Raw genomic sequence first — 15,363 nt, 5'->3', positions numbered from 1 at the left:
TACTTTCGGGCAGCCAATTATTACGCTTTCCGAGATCGCCCTACAGAGGTCGCTTTCGGCATTAGATGCCTACATTTATAGGCGCAGCAGCCTACTGGCATTTCTGTTCGCCTGGTATTTGAGTTCGAGAAATCTCCCAATTTGACCGACAAATTAATTAAAAAACCAAATTTCATTGAACATTTCTTGATTTGGTACACCAGGCGAACATAAATCTCAGTAGGTGGCTGGAGACATGAAAAAAATCAGGATCCACATACGATCCACAAAATCTTCCATACAGTCCATATTCGATCCACATTCGATCCACATACGATCCACACATATTTGTTGTTTTATATTTTGTGGATTGCATGTGGATTGTAAGTGGATCGAATGTGGATTGTATGGATGATTTTGTGGATCGTATGTGGATCCTGATTTTTTTCATCCACATCAACTATAAGGATCCGTATGCAATATTTTGTCGATAGTATGTGGTATTTTTGAGTTTTGTGGACCGTATTTTTGATCCACAACAACCTCCCATAACCGAAACCCATAAAAATCACCGGCAAAACAAGTGTTTTTTCTTTAAAAACTTTATTATAATAGATTTATGATCTAATAATAACTATGTATGTTTTGAGGTAAGTTAATATTTGCTGCATAAATTCCAGCTGGCTCTCCCCGACATTTTGCTCGCTGTAGTCCTGGAATTATGAAAATGCAGTCCAGCTCAGTCCAGTCCAGTCCACCACATAGTCCTGCTGGACCCTCCGACCTCCCCAAGGTTATAGGTGTATGTCGTGGTCGATTAGCATCCAGTTGGGATCTCCAGCTTTGTGAGATTCATCCAATAACTTTCGTGAGATAATCCTGGCAGAAAAGCTGAAAATAAATGAAAATAAAAAAAATTATTTCAGTCGATTTTCCGCAATGAAAAGGACAAAATCGTTGGGTTTTAAGCATTTATTCCAGCCTACCAAAAAAACCGTTACCTTTGTTCAGTCACACAGAGGCATACTCAGCGGGAGCAGCGGTTGAAGGGACCGAACGCCCCTCGTCATTCGCTAGACAAAATGCACCTCCGAACATCATTTTCCTCAGTCAAAATGCTTGCTTTCTGGATTTCAGATACCAGGCGAACATAATCCGTAGCAAGTATCGGTTGGCAAGTCGGAGTAAAATCTCACTGGAAAACAACCGTTACCTGGAAACGAATCTTCGCCCATTAAAAGACCATGCTGCCAGATCGGCATAAAAATATAGTTTTTAAGTTCATACAGAAAGTTGCCGGATCGACAGAAAAATTTGTTTTAAAGTGACCATTTATTGACATCTGAGAAATAGCCTAAAATAAAACTGCAAAAACGATTTTCGTAAGTTAATTGTTTGTAACTGAAATTCAATGATTAATAATACGCAACCTGCTCTTGCTTATCGCTTAAAAGTCGCATAATATGTCGCAGCTTTGTATCACCAAATGCAGCTGGTAGAGTATTAGCGATCAACAAGTTTTTGAGTACATTTTCAACGCAAATCATCCCCTACTTTTCGAGATAAACCCTTTCAAAACAATATACTCCCACTTGCACATTTACAAATATTACATTCTTACGTTATTGTTTAGTATATGCGATAAATTGTACTCAACTTAAACAATAAAGTAGCCCAAACTCGTTTTGAATTACTGATTGTTTTGCCAAGATTTAATGGTAAGGAGGGTCAACTGGCTGCCACGTAGCCAATCGCCACATGACGCATCCATGGGCGCTTTTAAAAGACTTACAGAACTTATTAGATTTTATTAAAATGATGGAGTACACATAATAGCTGGTATCAATCAATTGCAATAGAAGATATAATCAAATGGGGGTTGTGTGCAATAGTTTCGCTCAAATAAGTCAACTTAGTAAAAGTAAATAGATGTGGAAGCATTCACGAAAACGCTTACCGTCTAGATGTGTGTTTGTTAATGTCTATGTGGGACTCTAGCCGAGACTCGGACTACTCGGATTACTCGGTGGCCGCCATGGCGCGGGCCTGGGCGCGGACGCGCTTCTCGTACTCCAAGCGGTTCTGGCAGTAGATGGTGTAGGCCTCCGCCTGGGCCGGGTCCTTAATGTTGGGTTCGTTGAGCAAGTCCTGGATGCCCAGCAGGATCTGCTTGATGGTGATGGCCGGGCGCCAGTCCTTCTCCTCGTCGAGCAGCGACAGGCAGACGGTGCCCGAGGGATAGACGTTTGGGTGGAACAGCGGCGGCTCAAATTTGCACTTGGGCGGCGAGGTGGGGTAGTCGTCCTTGAAGATCATGCGCAGCTTGTAGAGGCCCCCCTCCCAGGGGGTGGACTTCTTGCCGGGAATGGCGCACTCCCAGATCATCAGATTGAGGGTGCCGTCCGGGTTCTTCGCGGGCCGGGCCACGAATCCGAAGGGGTGATCCTTGCGCCACGCCTTCCGTTCCTCGCCCAGCCGCGTGATTGCAATGCCGGACATGGTCAGCACTTAGCGTCTTTACTCTTTTGGTCAAGATGTATCCCGCAATCCTGTTTTTCTGACCGTCCAACTATTCTTTTGCACGCGCGTCTGTCTGCAAATGTGTGTGTGGGTAATTGGTGTGCAATGTGTCTTTTGTCGGCTTTTATTCCGCAAATTGTGTGTAAACCTACCTTTCCGGTGCTGATTGCCCTCCAACTGGTCTCGAAAATGCCTAGTTTTGGCTATCCACTGCCGGGTTCCAGAGTTTTTGCAAATTCTAGCGCAATTTTCGCAGGAAAGGAACGCTTGTCTTGTGGTCGCAAAAGGTACAAATTTTCCCAGGCAAACGGTCTCACTTGATTGTTATCGATAGCTAATGTGACCCTTAAAAATATACCATTTAAAAAATTAATATTTTACATTACTTATTTGTTTAAATTTATTAAATTTAATACGAAAGGTTAATATATTAAAAATATTTGTTTTTGCCTTCATGCATAAGTAACTGTTCAAAAATAATATTCCATTTGAGTTATTCCTTTAAACCTGTCCTTTTGACTTCTAAAAACTGAAGGATAACAACCATAAAAATAAGGTTCACTATTTCTAGAATATAAATCAGACTAATTTATTAAAAGATTAGTTATTTACATTTCCGTTAATAAAAGAGTTAAACATCGAAATCTTGGTGTTACGAAAATTTGAATTTATTCGCCTTTGAACAGTTTACATTAATGTTTGCATTTGGTCTTACATATAAAATGCAATGCAGTATTCGTTAATATTAAGTGGTTCCCTATAAAATCAGAGATCTTTTAATGGATTTATTAGAGAGAGGGCTCACTGTTTTACAAAAATTGGAATATATTTGTATATAAACTGTTCTTCCTTAAATGTACGCCTCCTTTGCGAGGAGCTACATAAATTAATAGACATCTACATTTAAATTTGATTCTGTTAAAAAAGTTGACAAATAATTTTCTACAATTGTAACCTAATCGAACTAAATAAGGTTGTTGTGCCTGGCCAAGGAACGTAGCTAACTCAGTAAGTGAATGGTCTTTTGTAGCGGGGTGCCGTAGAAGTTACGGATTGTGATAGAGAATGGATCGATAGCAAAAAGGAAGCTTGGCTAGCTGTAGAAGACATTTTACGATGGAACGAATGGAGATGTTGTTCGAGAAGCATCCAGCTGGCCTTACTTAGCCTTCTTGGAGTCCTTTTTTTTGCTGCTGGACGAACTGGTGCTCTCGTCCTTTTCCTTCTTCTCCTTCTTCTCTGGTTTTTCCTCGGGGTGGTCTTCGTAGCTGGAGGAGGAAAGTCAACTCAGTTTAGCATAGTTGCGCTGGGACACCACAAACGTCATACTTACGCAAAGAGGACCTTCAGTTCGCCGCGGACGAGGGCCACCAAGAGCGGGGTGCCCATGCAAGCTGGCACAAGGTAAAGCAGCGCCGGCTGGGCGTGCTTGAACACGTGCATCACAAAGATGGTAGCCAGCAGGCCCAGGAAGTAGGCGATCAGCGTGGAGTAGAAGTAGATGCGCGTTTTGCGCTTCTTGCTGTCGTCGAAGCGCAGCAGCAGGGCAATGAAGATGCCGGGAATGACGATGTCGCCCAGCCCCAGCATGGCGAAGTTGGAAGCGTTCAGGCCGTTCTCGATCAGGTCCTGGGGGAACACTAGCTTGATGGGTGCCTCGAAGCTCTTGGCCACGGTGACCATCACGTTGGTGCCAAACACCCAGAAGATGTCGTAGAAGAACAGACCGCTCAGCAGGATCACGCCTGTCACAAAGTTGTTCAAGTGCAGCATCTCCACCCCGTTGATGGCGAACGCCAAGCCAAACAGGTTGTTGGCGATCCAGTGCTTCTTGAGCAGATACCACACCCCGATCACCGAGGAGATCACCAGGCAGACGATGTCATGAGTGGAGAACTTGTAATTTACAATATCCTCCTTGTGCTTGCCCTCGCCCTTTGTGAACAGGATGTGGAAGGGCACTTTGGGCACGGCGGCGGGCATCAGCGAGTTGATCACTGGACTGAGCAGGTGCGCCAGCGCAATTACTCCGAGCACGAAGAAGTAGCCGGTCAGCAGGTAGTTGATGTGTACCTTCTGGAAGATCTTGAAGAACAGGTACAGCCCGAAGAGGGCCGCCGAGGCGATCAGCGGGAAGTACATGGCGTCCTTCTTAGTCATCGTGTCGGCCTTCTCGCCTGTGGACTGCAAGAAATCGAAATCCCCAATTAAGCCAGTTAAATCTGGTCGTGAACGTAGCCTCATACCTTCTTCAGCTTGTGCAGCTTCACCGAGCGGATCGAGCCGAAGATTATGGGCAGCATGGCCATCACCACCAGGCTGCTGTAAGCCACGGCCATGCCCTCTGGCGTCGAGACCTTCTTCTCCCCGGGCGCCGACTCGTTCTTGGGCGCGTTCACGTTCTCGATGATGCCCTTAAGCACCTCCTTCACGGTTCCGATCACTTCCTCCGCCATGGTGTCAAATCCAATCCTGTCCTAAACTGAGCTGGTTGCTTCCCGATGAAAATCGCCGGCTTGCGGGGTTGAAAAACCGTGAAATGACACGCAGCAGCACACGTCAACAATCTAATCAGTGAGACCGCTCGCCGCCGCTAAAACACACTAAAAGAAACCGAATGGTCGAAAATATACCGCAAACATACTGGAAAAGTAATAAACCACGTATAACGGAAAATATACCAAATAATTTAAAATTACATTGTTAAAGAGTGGAAATGATGACCATATAACTACACAATTGAAAATAAATTGTACGTCAGAGAGACATATAACAATACTTTCAAATGAAAGAAAATCTTGTGGAAAAAGGGCTTAGAAGGACTTTTAAAATAGAATATTTAAGCACACTGATAATCAAAATCTATAATAACTAAAATAGTAGTGCAAAGCACCCCAAGAAGGTGTATATAAACCTGACTTGACAGCCCAGACGGTGCTTGCATATAGTCGAATGTGTATTAAGCTCCACCCACCGTCGAAATAAAAAAAACGACACAAAATGTTGTGGGATACTGTACAGCCAAAAATAAAAGCTTAGCTTTTGATTCGGGCCATACTCTTCGATCTTCCCCGTACCGAAAATAAATACGGCTCCCACACTAAAACACAATATGTAGGCTGTTATCTGTACCCCCGGAGCTATCAATGCCTCGGCCATGTGCCAAACTGCGAGCTGAGCTCAGTTCCCTTTCAGATTCAGAGAGGCAAGCACCGGGCATCACTGCAGACACTTAACTTAATTCGAAAACGACTTCGTTCCCCAAGATAATGAATCCGATTTCCGGTCTACTGCAAACGTTAATGGGGATATTGTTTCTGTTTTCGGCTTCCGTACCAGGCGCTACTTGTAAGTGTAAACAGTTGCAGAAGCCTCTGATAAATCCGAATACCCATCAGCCGACCCGGACGCAAAGAACGAGAGTGTCAGGGATCGCCTCCACCTAGGCCTGTTCCTCAACTACGACAGCGATGTGCAGCCTCAGTTCCAAGGGGCCCCCACCAATGTCTCCTTGGGAATGGTGATCAACTACATAGACATCGATGAGATGAACGGGAAGCTGACCACCCACTGCTGGTTGAATATCGTAAGTTCGTTCCGTCCCAAGTAGCTGAAAAATAAGTGCAAGATAAGTTTCTGTTTTTTCCCTTAGCCCACATACATTTGATAAACAAATTTTTTTTAAAATATTATTTAAGTGAGCTGGGTATGAGAACGTTATTTGTATCCCCATAAAAGTATCTCAAATGAACTGAGGATTTTCAGAACATCCCACTTACTTAAAAGAAATCAGTTTTAAGAAAATCGTTTTGCAGCGGTGCTCTATATACAGTAAAACATATTTCAAAATAATCAAGCGGTTGATAAACCAAAACATTTTGAAATCTACATAAACGACCCAATAGTAATACGAATGAGATTAATATTTTTTTTAAGTACATATGCACAATTTCAATTGTAATATGAACTCTATGAATCGTCATTATTCGTCTGATTTAATAATGAGAAATCAGTTTTAAGAATAATATTTTCAATGAATTAAGGTCCTTTCACTAATCCACATGATCCTTCGCAGCGTTGGAAGGATGAGGAGCGTACGTGGGTGCCATCGGAACATGACAACATCCAGGAGATCACTTTGAAGGCCAGCGAGGTGTGGACACCCCAGATCACGCTTTTCAACGGCGACGAGGGAGGCCTACTGGCGGACACCCAGGTGATCCTCAGCCACGATGGCCAGTTCCGGCGGATGCCTCCGGCCCTGTACACGGCTTACTGCAACCTGAACATGCTGAATTGGCCGCACGACAGGCAGACCTGCAAACTGAAGATCGGCTCCTGGGGCCTGAAGAACATCCTGCCAGATAACACAACGGCCAAGGGTAAGTCCGTGGACTACGACGACCAGGTACAGTCTCCGGAGTGGCAGATTGTGAACTCCAGGGCGAAGTTTGTGAGTCAGGACTACTACGGGTACATTGAGTACACTCTGACGGCCGAGCGTCGAGCCTCGATGTACACTGCCGTCATCTACACGCCGGCCTCCTGCATCGTCATCCTGGCGCTGTCCGCCTTTTGGCTCCCACCGCACATGGGCGGCGAGAAGATCATGATCAACGGCCTGCTCATCATCGTCATTGCCGCTTTCCTGATGTACTTCGCCCAACTGCTGCCCGTTCTGTCAAACAAAACGCCGCTTGTGGGTGAGTCCTGGCTATTAAATGCAGCATGGGCTTAAAAACTTTGCAAATGAAATTAGGTTGTGTAATAGTTTACAATCCATAATACTACAACTACTACCACTTCTTTCAGTGACTTTCTACAGCACCACCCTGCTGTTCTTGAGCGTCTCAACGATCATTGAGGTGGTGGTCCTGTACCTGGCCACTGCCAAGCACAAGAGGAGCGTGCCGGAAGCGCTGAAGAAGTTGCTCCACGGGAACCTGGGCACCTGGCTGCTCCTCTCCCATTTCAGCACCACCGGTGAAATTCAGGCCGAGAAGACCAGGGAGATGGGCGAGAACCTGTACGAAAACCCTGACGAGGACGATGCGACCAATCCGCTGGACATCAATCCCACGGGAGTACCGAGCTACAAGGCCATCCAGTTCGACTGGGCGTTGCTGGCCGCCGCCGTGGACCGAATTTTCTTCGTGGCCTTTAGTCTGGCTTTTTTGATCCTGGCCATAATCTGTGCTGTCTAAGTCCTGTCTTAAAAACATTACTTATGCACCCTTATCTTGAGTAAGAACGTTGGCGATCCATATTAAAATTATAAATATTTAGAATTCGAGCGGTCTTAATAAAGGTATGGGTGGTCACCTGGTTATTTTTGCTTTAAATTTCTCATGTATTTAGTAAACACTATTTACTCTATGTGCGAACTTATAATTATTTAATGATGAGACACCGTTTGGAATAAGTATCTCTGCCGAATGTGGGCTTACGGGTAGAAGGTTAACAGGCGAAGTAACAAATTGGCTCTCGTCTCCGAGTATTGCTCTGCGATGCTCTAGGCTATCACAATTCCTCAATTAACCCAAAGTAGCTGGAATTATGCGAAATGTCCTTTTTACGGCCAAAGGTCTGACCCTCGCTGAGTGGTTGTTGGTTGGTGGCAGGATGGTTGGATGGTTGGATATCTCTCCGCTCTCAGTGCGCAGTGGGCGGTCCAATGCGCATCCTTTTTCCTGCCCCATCGGAACTTACAACCCCGGCGACAAATTGGGGTTGCTGCAAGCTCAATTAAATGCGTTTGTGGTGGGAGTGCCCTGGTTGTAGTTCCCCGTTGATGAGGATGTCCTGGCTGAGTCTCCGGCTGCTGTCCCACCTTGGAATGGAGCAGTGAAATTCGACGTGGAGGCGGAAGGAGCGGCGGGCGCCTGACCAGGCGAAGGTTGCGAAGAGGCTGCTGAGGGCGAGGGGAATCCCAAACTGGAGCTAGTCGATGCGGGCGACGTGTGGTGCGGATGCAGGAAGTGGTGTTGTCCCAGCTGGTGGGGCGGAGGCGGTTGCGGATGTGGGTGTTGGTGGTGCTGATGATGGTGGTGCAGCGGCGGTGGGTGGCGGGCCAACTGCATCGCCCCTCCTCCGTGGTGGTTGTAGGAACCCAGCATACTGGAGGCAGGATCTCCTCCCTGTGCCTGAGCTTGGCAAGCGGCCATCAGTCCATGGAAGTCGAACTTGTACGCATACCGCTTTCCATGCACCTTGGTCATTATATTCTTGTCGTAGTAGTACCTGCAAGCGATTGAAAAATTAAATCATATTAATTCTTTGACTTAAAATCGTAATCATTAATTATCTATATATTAATATACAGTAAACAATGTAATAGTTTATTCTTAGAAACATTTTTTTTTGTTACTAACTCAGGCTTGAAATGTAAAATATTTTCTTATTAAAAAGCATGCAGTCAACTTTGCTGATTTATTTATCAAGTAAACTGCACTTTTATCGTACAATAGATTAACGTTTTGAGAACAGCTATATTTTTTTAATTTAAGTCAAGGAAATTGTTCAGCAAATTTTAAAAAATTAATCGCACTTTTTACATTCATAATCTTTTTTAAAACGGAAGATAATTTTGAGAACCTGTCCTCGAACTTTCAATAATAGCAGTTAAAGCACTTTTCCATATATCTATCGGAAAATAAATATTGCCTACCGTAATATTCTAATGATATGGAAGGGTAATCAAGTCGACGAAACTCACCTGAGAGCCCGGCTCAGCTTGTCGTAGTTCATGTTGGGCTTGGCCTTGCGCTCGCCCCACCGCCTGGCCACCTCGTCCGGGTCGATGAGCCGGAACTCGCCCGATTGGCCCTCCCAGCTGATGGCGGCGGCGTTGGACGAATCGGCGAGCAGCTCCAGCAGAAACTGCCACAGCTGGATCTGGCCCCCGGAGCCCTGGGCGACCAATCGGTGCGAGGCAGCGTTCAGCAGCTGATACGGATCTGAAAGAGAGAGGCGGATGGGGGTATTAGTGGCGAATACTCGGATACAGATGCAGACCCCTCCAGAAGCAGATACAGATACAGATACAGATACTTTGGTCGCAGAGACACCAAGATGCGATGGCAGAGAGAGCGAGCGAGCCAGAGAGAACCGCGGCCGAAAGCCAGCCCAGCCAAACAAGACTTTCTGGTGGGGGTCGACGACGTGGCAAGAGTGCCAAGTGGCACTGAGTGCCATGAGCCAGCGCGGATTCACAGAAAATCAACCGCAAACGGACATAAATCCTGGATCTCACACTGCACACAGAAAAAAAACCGGTCTAAAATCAACATTTTGACGACTAATGGGAGATTTTATAAAACATATACAAAGCTCTAGTTTTTAGATAAATGGTTATTTGTTTAATGATATCTTGTTATTTTAGTTAGTCATATTATCTAACAAATAAAGCCGAGACAATATATAGAAATTTGTTGTTTTTATATGCGATTAAAGTCGAAGACTTTCTATTATTTCAGTAAGTTTTGCAATAATATGGCTTCTGATGTTTAAAACAGAGTTATTAGATGAATAGTGCGACTACCTTCTTTCCCAGTTATTTAAAGTCATGTACGTAAAATAATAAAAATTGGTAATTTTTTGAAAACAGTGACGTGCCAAATTATTTTTGTGGTAAGTTTCGGATTTACCACATTAACTATATTACAAAACTATACTTCCAATATAATTTTTGGATGTAAAACCGTGTACAGCTGACTATAGGGACCTTACCAGAAATGGATTTATTAAAAAGCTTATTGGAATTATAAATATATTTTAATTTGGTGCTAGTGTCGACTGGAGAACGACAAAGACGCACAGCACCAATGAACAAATAGCTCCTTCAAGTATAGTGAATACATAAACTTGATTATTGGCCATGGGGACATTCCCATATCCCGAACTCTGAGCACCTCCGTAGGGAAAATCCCCTCAAAGTGCCGCTGCAAAAGCACGAATGTGCCATAACCACGGTGACTCATCCATTGATCAAGCAATGCCGCGGCTACAAGACAGAATTCTCACTTCTAGTCTATGTCAGAGCGTTGGACCCACCATCTCGTACCCATTCATATTTCTAGGCGCACCGCTCGCCGGAAATGCCAGAGATCGAGTGGTTGCCATTGGTAAGTCTCCTCGCCGCCGTCCATTCACATGATTCTCTGCAATTTCGGCCCTGTCTCAGCGGAAATTCCAATGAATTTTCGGCCACATGTACGCCTCTCTTACCATTGAAGATCATCGCGGTGTGCGGATGCTGGTGGTGCTGGTGGTGATGGTGGTAGTGGTGGTGCACGGCCGCGTGGTGCGGATGGGGATGCGGATGCTGGCCGACCGGCGGTGCCGTCTGCATCCGAAGGCCGAATCGCCGGTTGAAGTCCTCCGACAGGCGCCACATGACGCCCACGTCCACGCTGACGCTCATGTTGCGTTTTCTTTCAAAGAGCTTTTAAAAGGCCCGGATCTTTAATTTCCGACTTAACAATTTCTTTATGTTTTTGGTTTTCTTATATTTCAATTACCGACGGTTTTTGTTTCATATTTCACATTAGTTCGGTGTACGTAATAAAACTAGCATTAGACTTTATCATTCTTAAATGGCATAACAAATGTTTTTTTTAAGTCCGTAGATTGCTGAACTGTACACTGAAAGTTGATTGCTTTAATTTTTTAACTTTTATTGATGATTTTCAATATTTTCATTTGTATCAATTAAAGATTTCTTTATTTAGGGAATCGTTTAACATTGAGCATTGGCTTATTTTATAACTCTTAAATGGCTTGACTTTTAACTTTAAAATTGTTGTATTAGAAATTAAATTTTATTTTAGATTGAATAGTTTTCCCTCGGAGCTATGGAACCGTATCAGACGAGGGCCATTTGGCAACTGAAATGTCAGCCAAAAGCGCTGGCCGGAATTTGCTCCTTATCACCGGACGGAATGGATGCCATCTTCGCCAGCATCCGAGGAGCAGGCGAAGCTGCGGCAACGAATACGGCTCACCTGCGCAGCTGGGGGTAAATGCTGCTTCGGTATTTGCCGGAGAAGTCACAAAAGTCAGAGGCCACGTGCAGCCACTCAACCAGCAGCCACCCCAACCTACCAAAAAACATATACTAAACAACTATAAATTCTGTTTTCCACTCATTCGACCAGTTAGTACCCATTATGACCCACTCAGTTATTTTTAAAGTGTGCGTGGATTTCATTAAATTGAAAATAGATGTTTGCGTGGGAAAATATTTTCCATTATTCCAATAACGTATTTCACCTTCTTTTCACCTTATTTCACCTTATTTTTCTAAAATATTAATATTTGGGTTTGAAAATAGTCTGCAATTTTTATATTTATACTCTGCTATTATATACTTTGAAATTAACAAATAATCCTTGATCTTTTAAATAATTTGTAAAATGTGTTGGAAAACCAATTTTAGGATCTATTTAATTAAACTTTTCTTAATTTTATAAATTGTTTCCTGATTTTTTAGGTCAAAAGGTTTGTCACTCACAACTTTCTGTAACAAACTGCTGCATACTAGGAAATCCTATATACCCTGGATATCTGTCATTATAGGGCGGTGTAAAGGGGCGGTGACTCAGCCATTGGAACAACAACTGTAGCCCACAACAAATGTAATCTGCGTGACGGCGGCGACGCGTAATCCTCTTTGGCATAAAAAACAAATCAATTAAATCGACGTCGTCTGCTCTCGGGATCAAGCCAGCTATATAGATGTACAACATATGCCAGACCCAAATCAGGAGGCTTTCCTCCGCTTTTCAGCTGCTCTTCCTGCCACAGGAAAGATGCGACGAATGAATATTTTCCTGTGCCCAGAAGCTGACCACCCGCAGAGCTGTTGTCACTGACAAGCCACCCAAACCACCCCAACCACCCCAACCACCCACATCCACACCCACACCTTTTCGGCCCGACTGAAACTTGACTCGGCGAATTTGGTCGCTGGCGTGGGATTATTTTGATTTTATTATTAGATGCCACATCCTGCGAGAAATTATCATATTTACATCGTTTATTATTAAGTTCATCACTTGACGCGACCGCCCGCTAAGTCCTGGCCCTGCTTTTTCGCGCCCCACTCATCACCAGTTAATAACTGGAAAAGTGTTGCATACTTTGCTGCTGTCGCGTAGAGATTTTCCCAAGCGATTTACGTTTATGGAGTCGGAAAGTTGGCAAAGTCAAGGAAAGTGTAATTAAAAGGTTGTTCACTGGCAGGGGATTTTCCCATACCTTTGGCCACTTTTCTTCTTTATCAACACATTAAGTAAGGGCGGAATTAAGGAGAGCAGAGTTTGGGGGACAAACAATCAATGAAACACATAAGTAACGCCTCTATCAGCGAGTCAACATCTTAATAAGTTGCCATTTGGCTGCTGGCGGAGCTCGAAAGGATTCAATTGATGCCTGACCACAAAGGATTCGACAGTCTGAGAATCGCACCACTGGGAATAGCACGTGAACCCAATTACCAAGCAGTTCAATCTCTGACCTCTGGACGCATCAGATTTATGTGATCCGAGATTAACTTCTGCTGGACAGTGGGAAAAATGAGGGTCTAAAACTAAGAGGAACTTAGTCCATTCATGAAAGGTTTGGCTTAACAACGCAGGGAAATCCAAAATAAATCCAAATAACAATAGTTAAATACCACTTTACTGTAAGGATGTTTTTTTGAAGCACACACCTTTTTTCACAATATTTCGCAATGAGTTTAAGATCAAGAAACAGGAATCTGCTCAGCTTAAGGGATAGTTTTATCCTTATCAATCTAATAAACAAAGATAAATAAGTGGGTACCAATAAGTAAATTTGTACGACTTTTTGATCCAATAGAAAGGAAAGAAACCAATAGAAACTATATAAACCTCAATTGAAACATACCCCTAAAAAGGTAATACTTTTTTTATATTTACTCACTTGGTTCGTTGTCGTTGAGCATGGGACTGGTCTCCCGTCCGGTGGCGTGGTATAAGCTCAGGGCAAAGTGCTTGGACAGGAGCATGCCGCCACGCCTGGATCCTGCACAGACCCAGAAGTCCGCGCGGGTCAGGTCACACAGCTCCTGAGCGTCCTTAGGGAATCTGTCGATATCCGGCTCTGGATCCAGTTTAAATTTACGCGTTGTCCACTTCACCCAGCTGGCAATATCCTCGGAGGACCAGGCATGCGGATCCACAGGTACTTCCACCGGCGAGGGGCTTCGATTGGAATCAATGGAGTCCCTTCTAGGTGATGGAGGCGGGTTGGGCGAAGAGGCGCTGGGAGCAGTGGGTGTGGCCAGGGGGAGTGGCTCTTGCAAGTTGCGGGCGGGTGGTAAATTCGATTTACTTCTGCTGCTACTACTGGTGGAGGAGGAATCCGTATCGGAGCTGGTTGAGGAATCTGTGGAACCACTGGAGTTGCTGGTGGAACTGCTGCTGCAGCGCCTTCTCCTTCTTCTCCTGCTGAAAGAGCTCTTTCTTTTTGCTCCGGAATCTGCCCCCATTTTCTTCTCCTTCGCTTCCAGTTGGACCTCGTTTCCGGATCCGATACTTTTTTGCCGGACATCCTGGTGCATGGCATCAATTGACCTCTGTTGGCACCAAACACTATGAATCGTCTGGATGTGGATTTGGTTGTGGCTTTGCCGGCTACTCTGCAGAATGGCCATTAAATTGTCTAAAAATTCGGGATTTTCCTCCTTTTTAGGACACTGGTTGGACAAGCGCTATTTGTTACAGGTATTTTGTAGCTTTTTCTTTTCGCTTTGGCTCGTCATAATATTCTTGAGTTAGCGGCTAAATATTACTCAATATATTTATATATCACTTTGTAGGGTGTATTGCATTTTAAAACTTAGTCATTTAAATTCACAAAGCCTCTGACACTTTCACTTTAAGGTCTTTAACCGGTAGGAAGTCGAAGACTCAATTAATTATTTTTGTTTGCACTATAAAATCCATAAAATTTACTTTTACTTCAGGTTAATTACAATATTCTGGGAATTGCAATCCGTAATATTGAATTTATTTATCCACTGCAACCGGTTGATTGAGGAAAAACGAAACGGATTTAGGATGTGGGTCCGGCTGGCTGGATGATTCACCCCGGAGCCAGGGTACTTCACCTGCTGACCAACAAGTGGAGTCAGTTGCAGGCTATACACGTGCCACAAATCGCGGAAATCTTTCGCTGAAAGTTAGCGATAGGAAACTTTTAATAACCGTTATTGCATTAACCGATTACAGAACCACCGAACGGGTCAAAAGTACCGCCGTAGATCACTCCAGATTACCGATCTCTGCTCGAGCGTCCGCACCTATTGGCGAGTGACGAACTAATGATCGGCACCGGCGCACTGTGATAAAGCCATGACGAAGTCGCAGCGCCGTGAGCTTTGGCGCTCTCTCGCAGAATCGGCTGCCTCATGATCAATTGGCTGAAACCGAGGGGTTCCTAGTGCTCGGGACCAGTTTGCCGGACGAGTTGGCCACTGGGCGCGAGAGCTTTCCGCTCTCCGGAGTGCTCCGCTTATCGCCAGCAAATAACAACCTTAAGCATGACGTAGTGGAACTGGCGTAGTCCGGATGAGTCACTCGCCCATAGCGCAAACAAATCGGCGATCGCTGGGAAGCCGACGGAGTTCCCCAGGCGTTGTGTGGGGCGGAGGGGGTGGTTAGGGTGTAAGGTCGTTTGGCAGCCAACGAAAATTCATTCATCGATTCCCCTACTGTTTGAATTCGTTTTTCTTGCTTTTGCCGCGTCATTTTTCTGGGAAATCGGGCATGAGTCGTTAGTTGTCTGCTGCCTATGCCTACTTACGAGTATATCGGTGTATCTCTGCGATATTTGGCAACA

The 15,363-nt window shown here is 44.6% G+C and overlaps 4 protein-coding genes across 5 annotated transcripts; 1 reads left to right on the top strand and 3 right to left on the bottom strand.

Moving 5' to 3' along the window:
- Positions 1-1,767: 1,767 nt before the first annotated feature.
- Positions 1,768-2,802, bottom strand: LOC108049113 (SUMO-conjugating enzyme UBC9-B). Its single transcript, XM_017130180.2, has 2 exons — positions 2,652-2,802; positions 1,768-2,572 (listed from the first exon to the last, which is right to left on the bottom strand). The coding sequence occupies exon 2, from the start codon at positions 2,476-2,478 to the stop codon at positions 1,999-2,001; it is 480 nt and encodes a 159-aa protein (XP_016985669.1). The 5' UTR covers positions 2,479-2,572; positions 2,652-2,802; the 3' UTR covers positions 1,768-1,998.
- A 343-nt stretch (positions 2,803-3,145) lies between these two features.
- LOC108049112 (minor histocompatibility antigen H13) lies at positions 3,146-5,075 on the bottom strand. Its single transcript, XM_017130179.2, has 3 exons — positions 4,746-5,075; positions 3,833-4,683; positions 3,146-3,767 (listed from the first exon to the last, which is right to left on the bottom strand). The coding sequence occupies exons 1-3, from the start codon at positions 4,953-4,955 to the stop codon at positions 3,659-3,661; spliced, it is 1,170 nt and encodes a 389-aa protein (XP_016985668.1). The 5' UTR covers positions 4,956-5,075; the 3' UTR covers positions 3,146-3,658.
- Positions 5,076-5,670: 595 nt separating this feature from the next.
- On the top strand, positions 5,671-7,828 carry LOC108049110 (neuronal acetylcholine receptor subunit alpha-2). Its single transcript, XM_017130178.2, has 4 exons — positions 5,671-5,847; positions 5,898-6,085; positions 6,575-7,202; positions 7,312-7,828. The coding sequence occupies exons 1-4, from the start codon at positions 5,769-5,771 to the stop codon at positions 7,701-7,703; spliced, it is 1,287 nt and encodes a 428-aa protein (XP_016985667.1). The 5' UTR covers positions 5,671-5,768; the 3' UTR covers positions 7,704-7,828.
- Positions 7,829-8,000: 172 nt separating this feature from the next.
- LOC108049109 (DNA-binding protein D-ETS-6) lies at positions 8,001-14,281 on the bottom strand. 2 transcript variants are annotated; one of them, XM_017130176.2, is made up of 3 exons: positions 13,444-14,281; positions 9,215-9,455; positions 8,001-8,739 (listed from the first exon to the last, which is right to left on the bottom strand). In XM_017130176.2, exons 1-3 carry the CDS (start codon positions 14,174-14,176, stop codon positions 8,241-8,243), a joined length of 1,473 nt encoding a protein of 490 aa, XP_016985665.1. In that variant the 5' UTR covers positions 14,177-14,281; the 3' UTR covers positions 8,001-8,240. The 2 variants fall into 2 exon arrangements, with proteins under 2 accessions (XP_016985665.1, XP_016985666.1); XM_017130177.2 differs by lacking the exon at positions 13,444-14,281 and adding an exon at positions 10,726-11,367.
- Between the last annotated feature and the right edge of the window lie 1,082 nt (positions 14,282-15,363).

Source organism: Drosophila rhopaloa, unplaced genomic scaffold, assembly GCF_018152115.1.
Source record: "Drosophila rhopaloa isolate 14029-0021.01 unplaced genomic scaffold, ASM1815211v1 contig_2, whole genome shotgun sequence".
Lineage (NCBI taxonomy): Eukaryota > Metazoa > Arthropoda > Insecta > Diptera > Drosophilidae > Drosophila > Drosophila rhopaloa.
The sequence above is the reverse complement of the archived record's forward strand: the minus strand, read 5'-3'. Positions and strand labels throughout refer to the sequence as shown.

Excerpts from the sequence above, each read along its gene's own strand:
- LOC108049112 (XM_017130179.2), bottom strand. The coding sequence starts at position 4,955 with ATGGCGGAGGAAGTGATCGGAACCGTGAAGGAGGTGCTTAAGGGCATC. Across the intron at positions 4,684-4,745 it reads AGCTGCACAAGCTGAAGAAG|TCCACAGGCGAGAAGGCCGA; the intron begins GTATGAGGCTAC and ends GATTTCTTGCAG. Across the intron at positions 3,768-3,832 it reads GAACTGAAGGTCCTCTTTGC|CTACGAAGACCACCCCGAGG; the intron begins GTAAGTATGACG and ends TTCCTCCTCCAG.
- LOC108049110 (XM_017130178.2), top strand. The coding sequence starts at position 5,769 with ATGAATCCGATTTCCGGTCTACTGCAAACGTTAATGGGGATATTGTTT. Across the intron at positions 5,848-5,897 it reads TTCCGTACCAGGCGCTACTT|CCGACCCGGACGCAAAGAAC; the intron begins GTAAGTGTAAAC and ends AATACCCATCAG. Across the intron at positions 6,086-6,574 it reads CCCACTGCTGGTTGAATATC|CGTTGGAAGGATGAGGAGCG; the intron begins GTAAGTTCGTTC and ends GATCCTTCGCAG.
- LOC108049109 (XM_017130176.2), bottom strand. The coding sequence starts at position 14,176 with ATGGCCATTCTGCAGAGTAGCCGGCAAAGCCACAACCAAATCCACATC. Across the intron at positions 9,456-13,443 it reads GCTCAACGACAACGAACCAA|ATCCGTATCAGCTGCTGAAC; the intron begins GTGAGTAAATAT and ends TCTCTCTTTCAG. Across the intron at positions 8,740-9,214 it reads AAGCTGAGCCGGGCTCTCAG|GTACTACTACGACAAGAATA; the intron begins GTGAGTTTCGTC and ends AATCGCTTGCAG.
- LOC108049113 (XM_017130180.2), bottom strand. The coding sequence starts at position 2,478 with ATGTCCGGCATTGCAATCACGCGGCTGGGCGAGGAACGGAAGGCGTGG.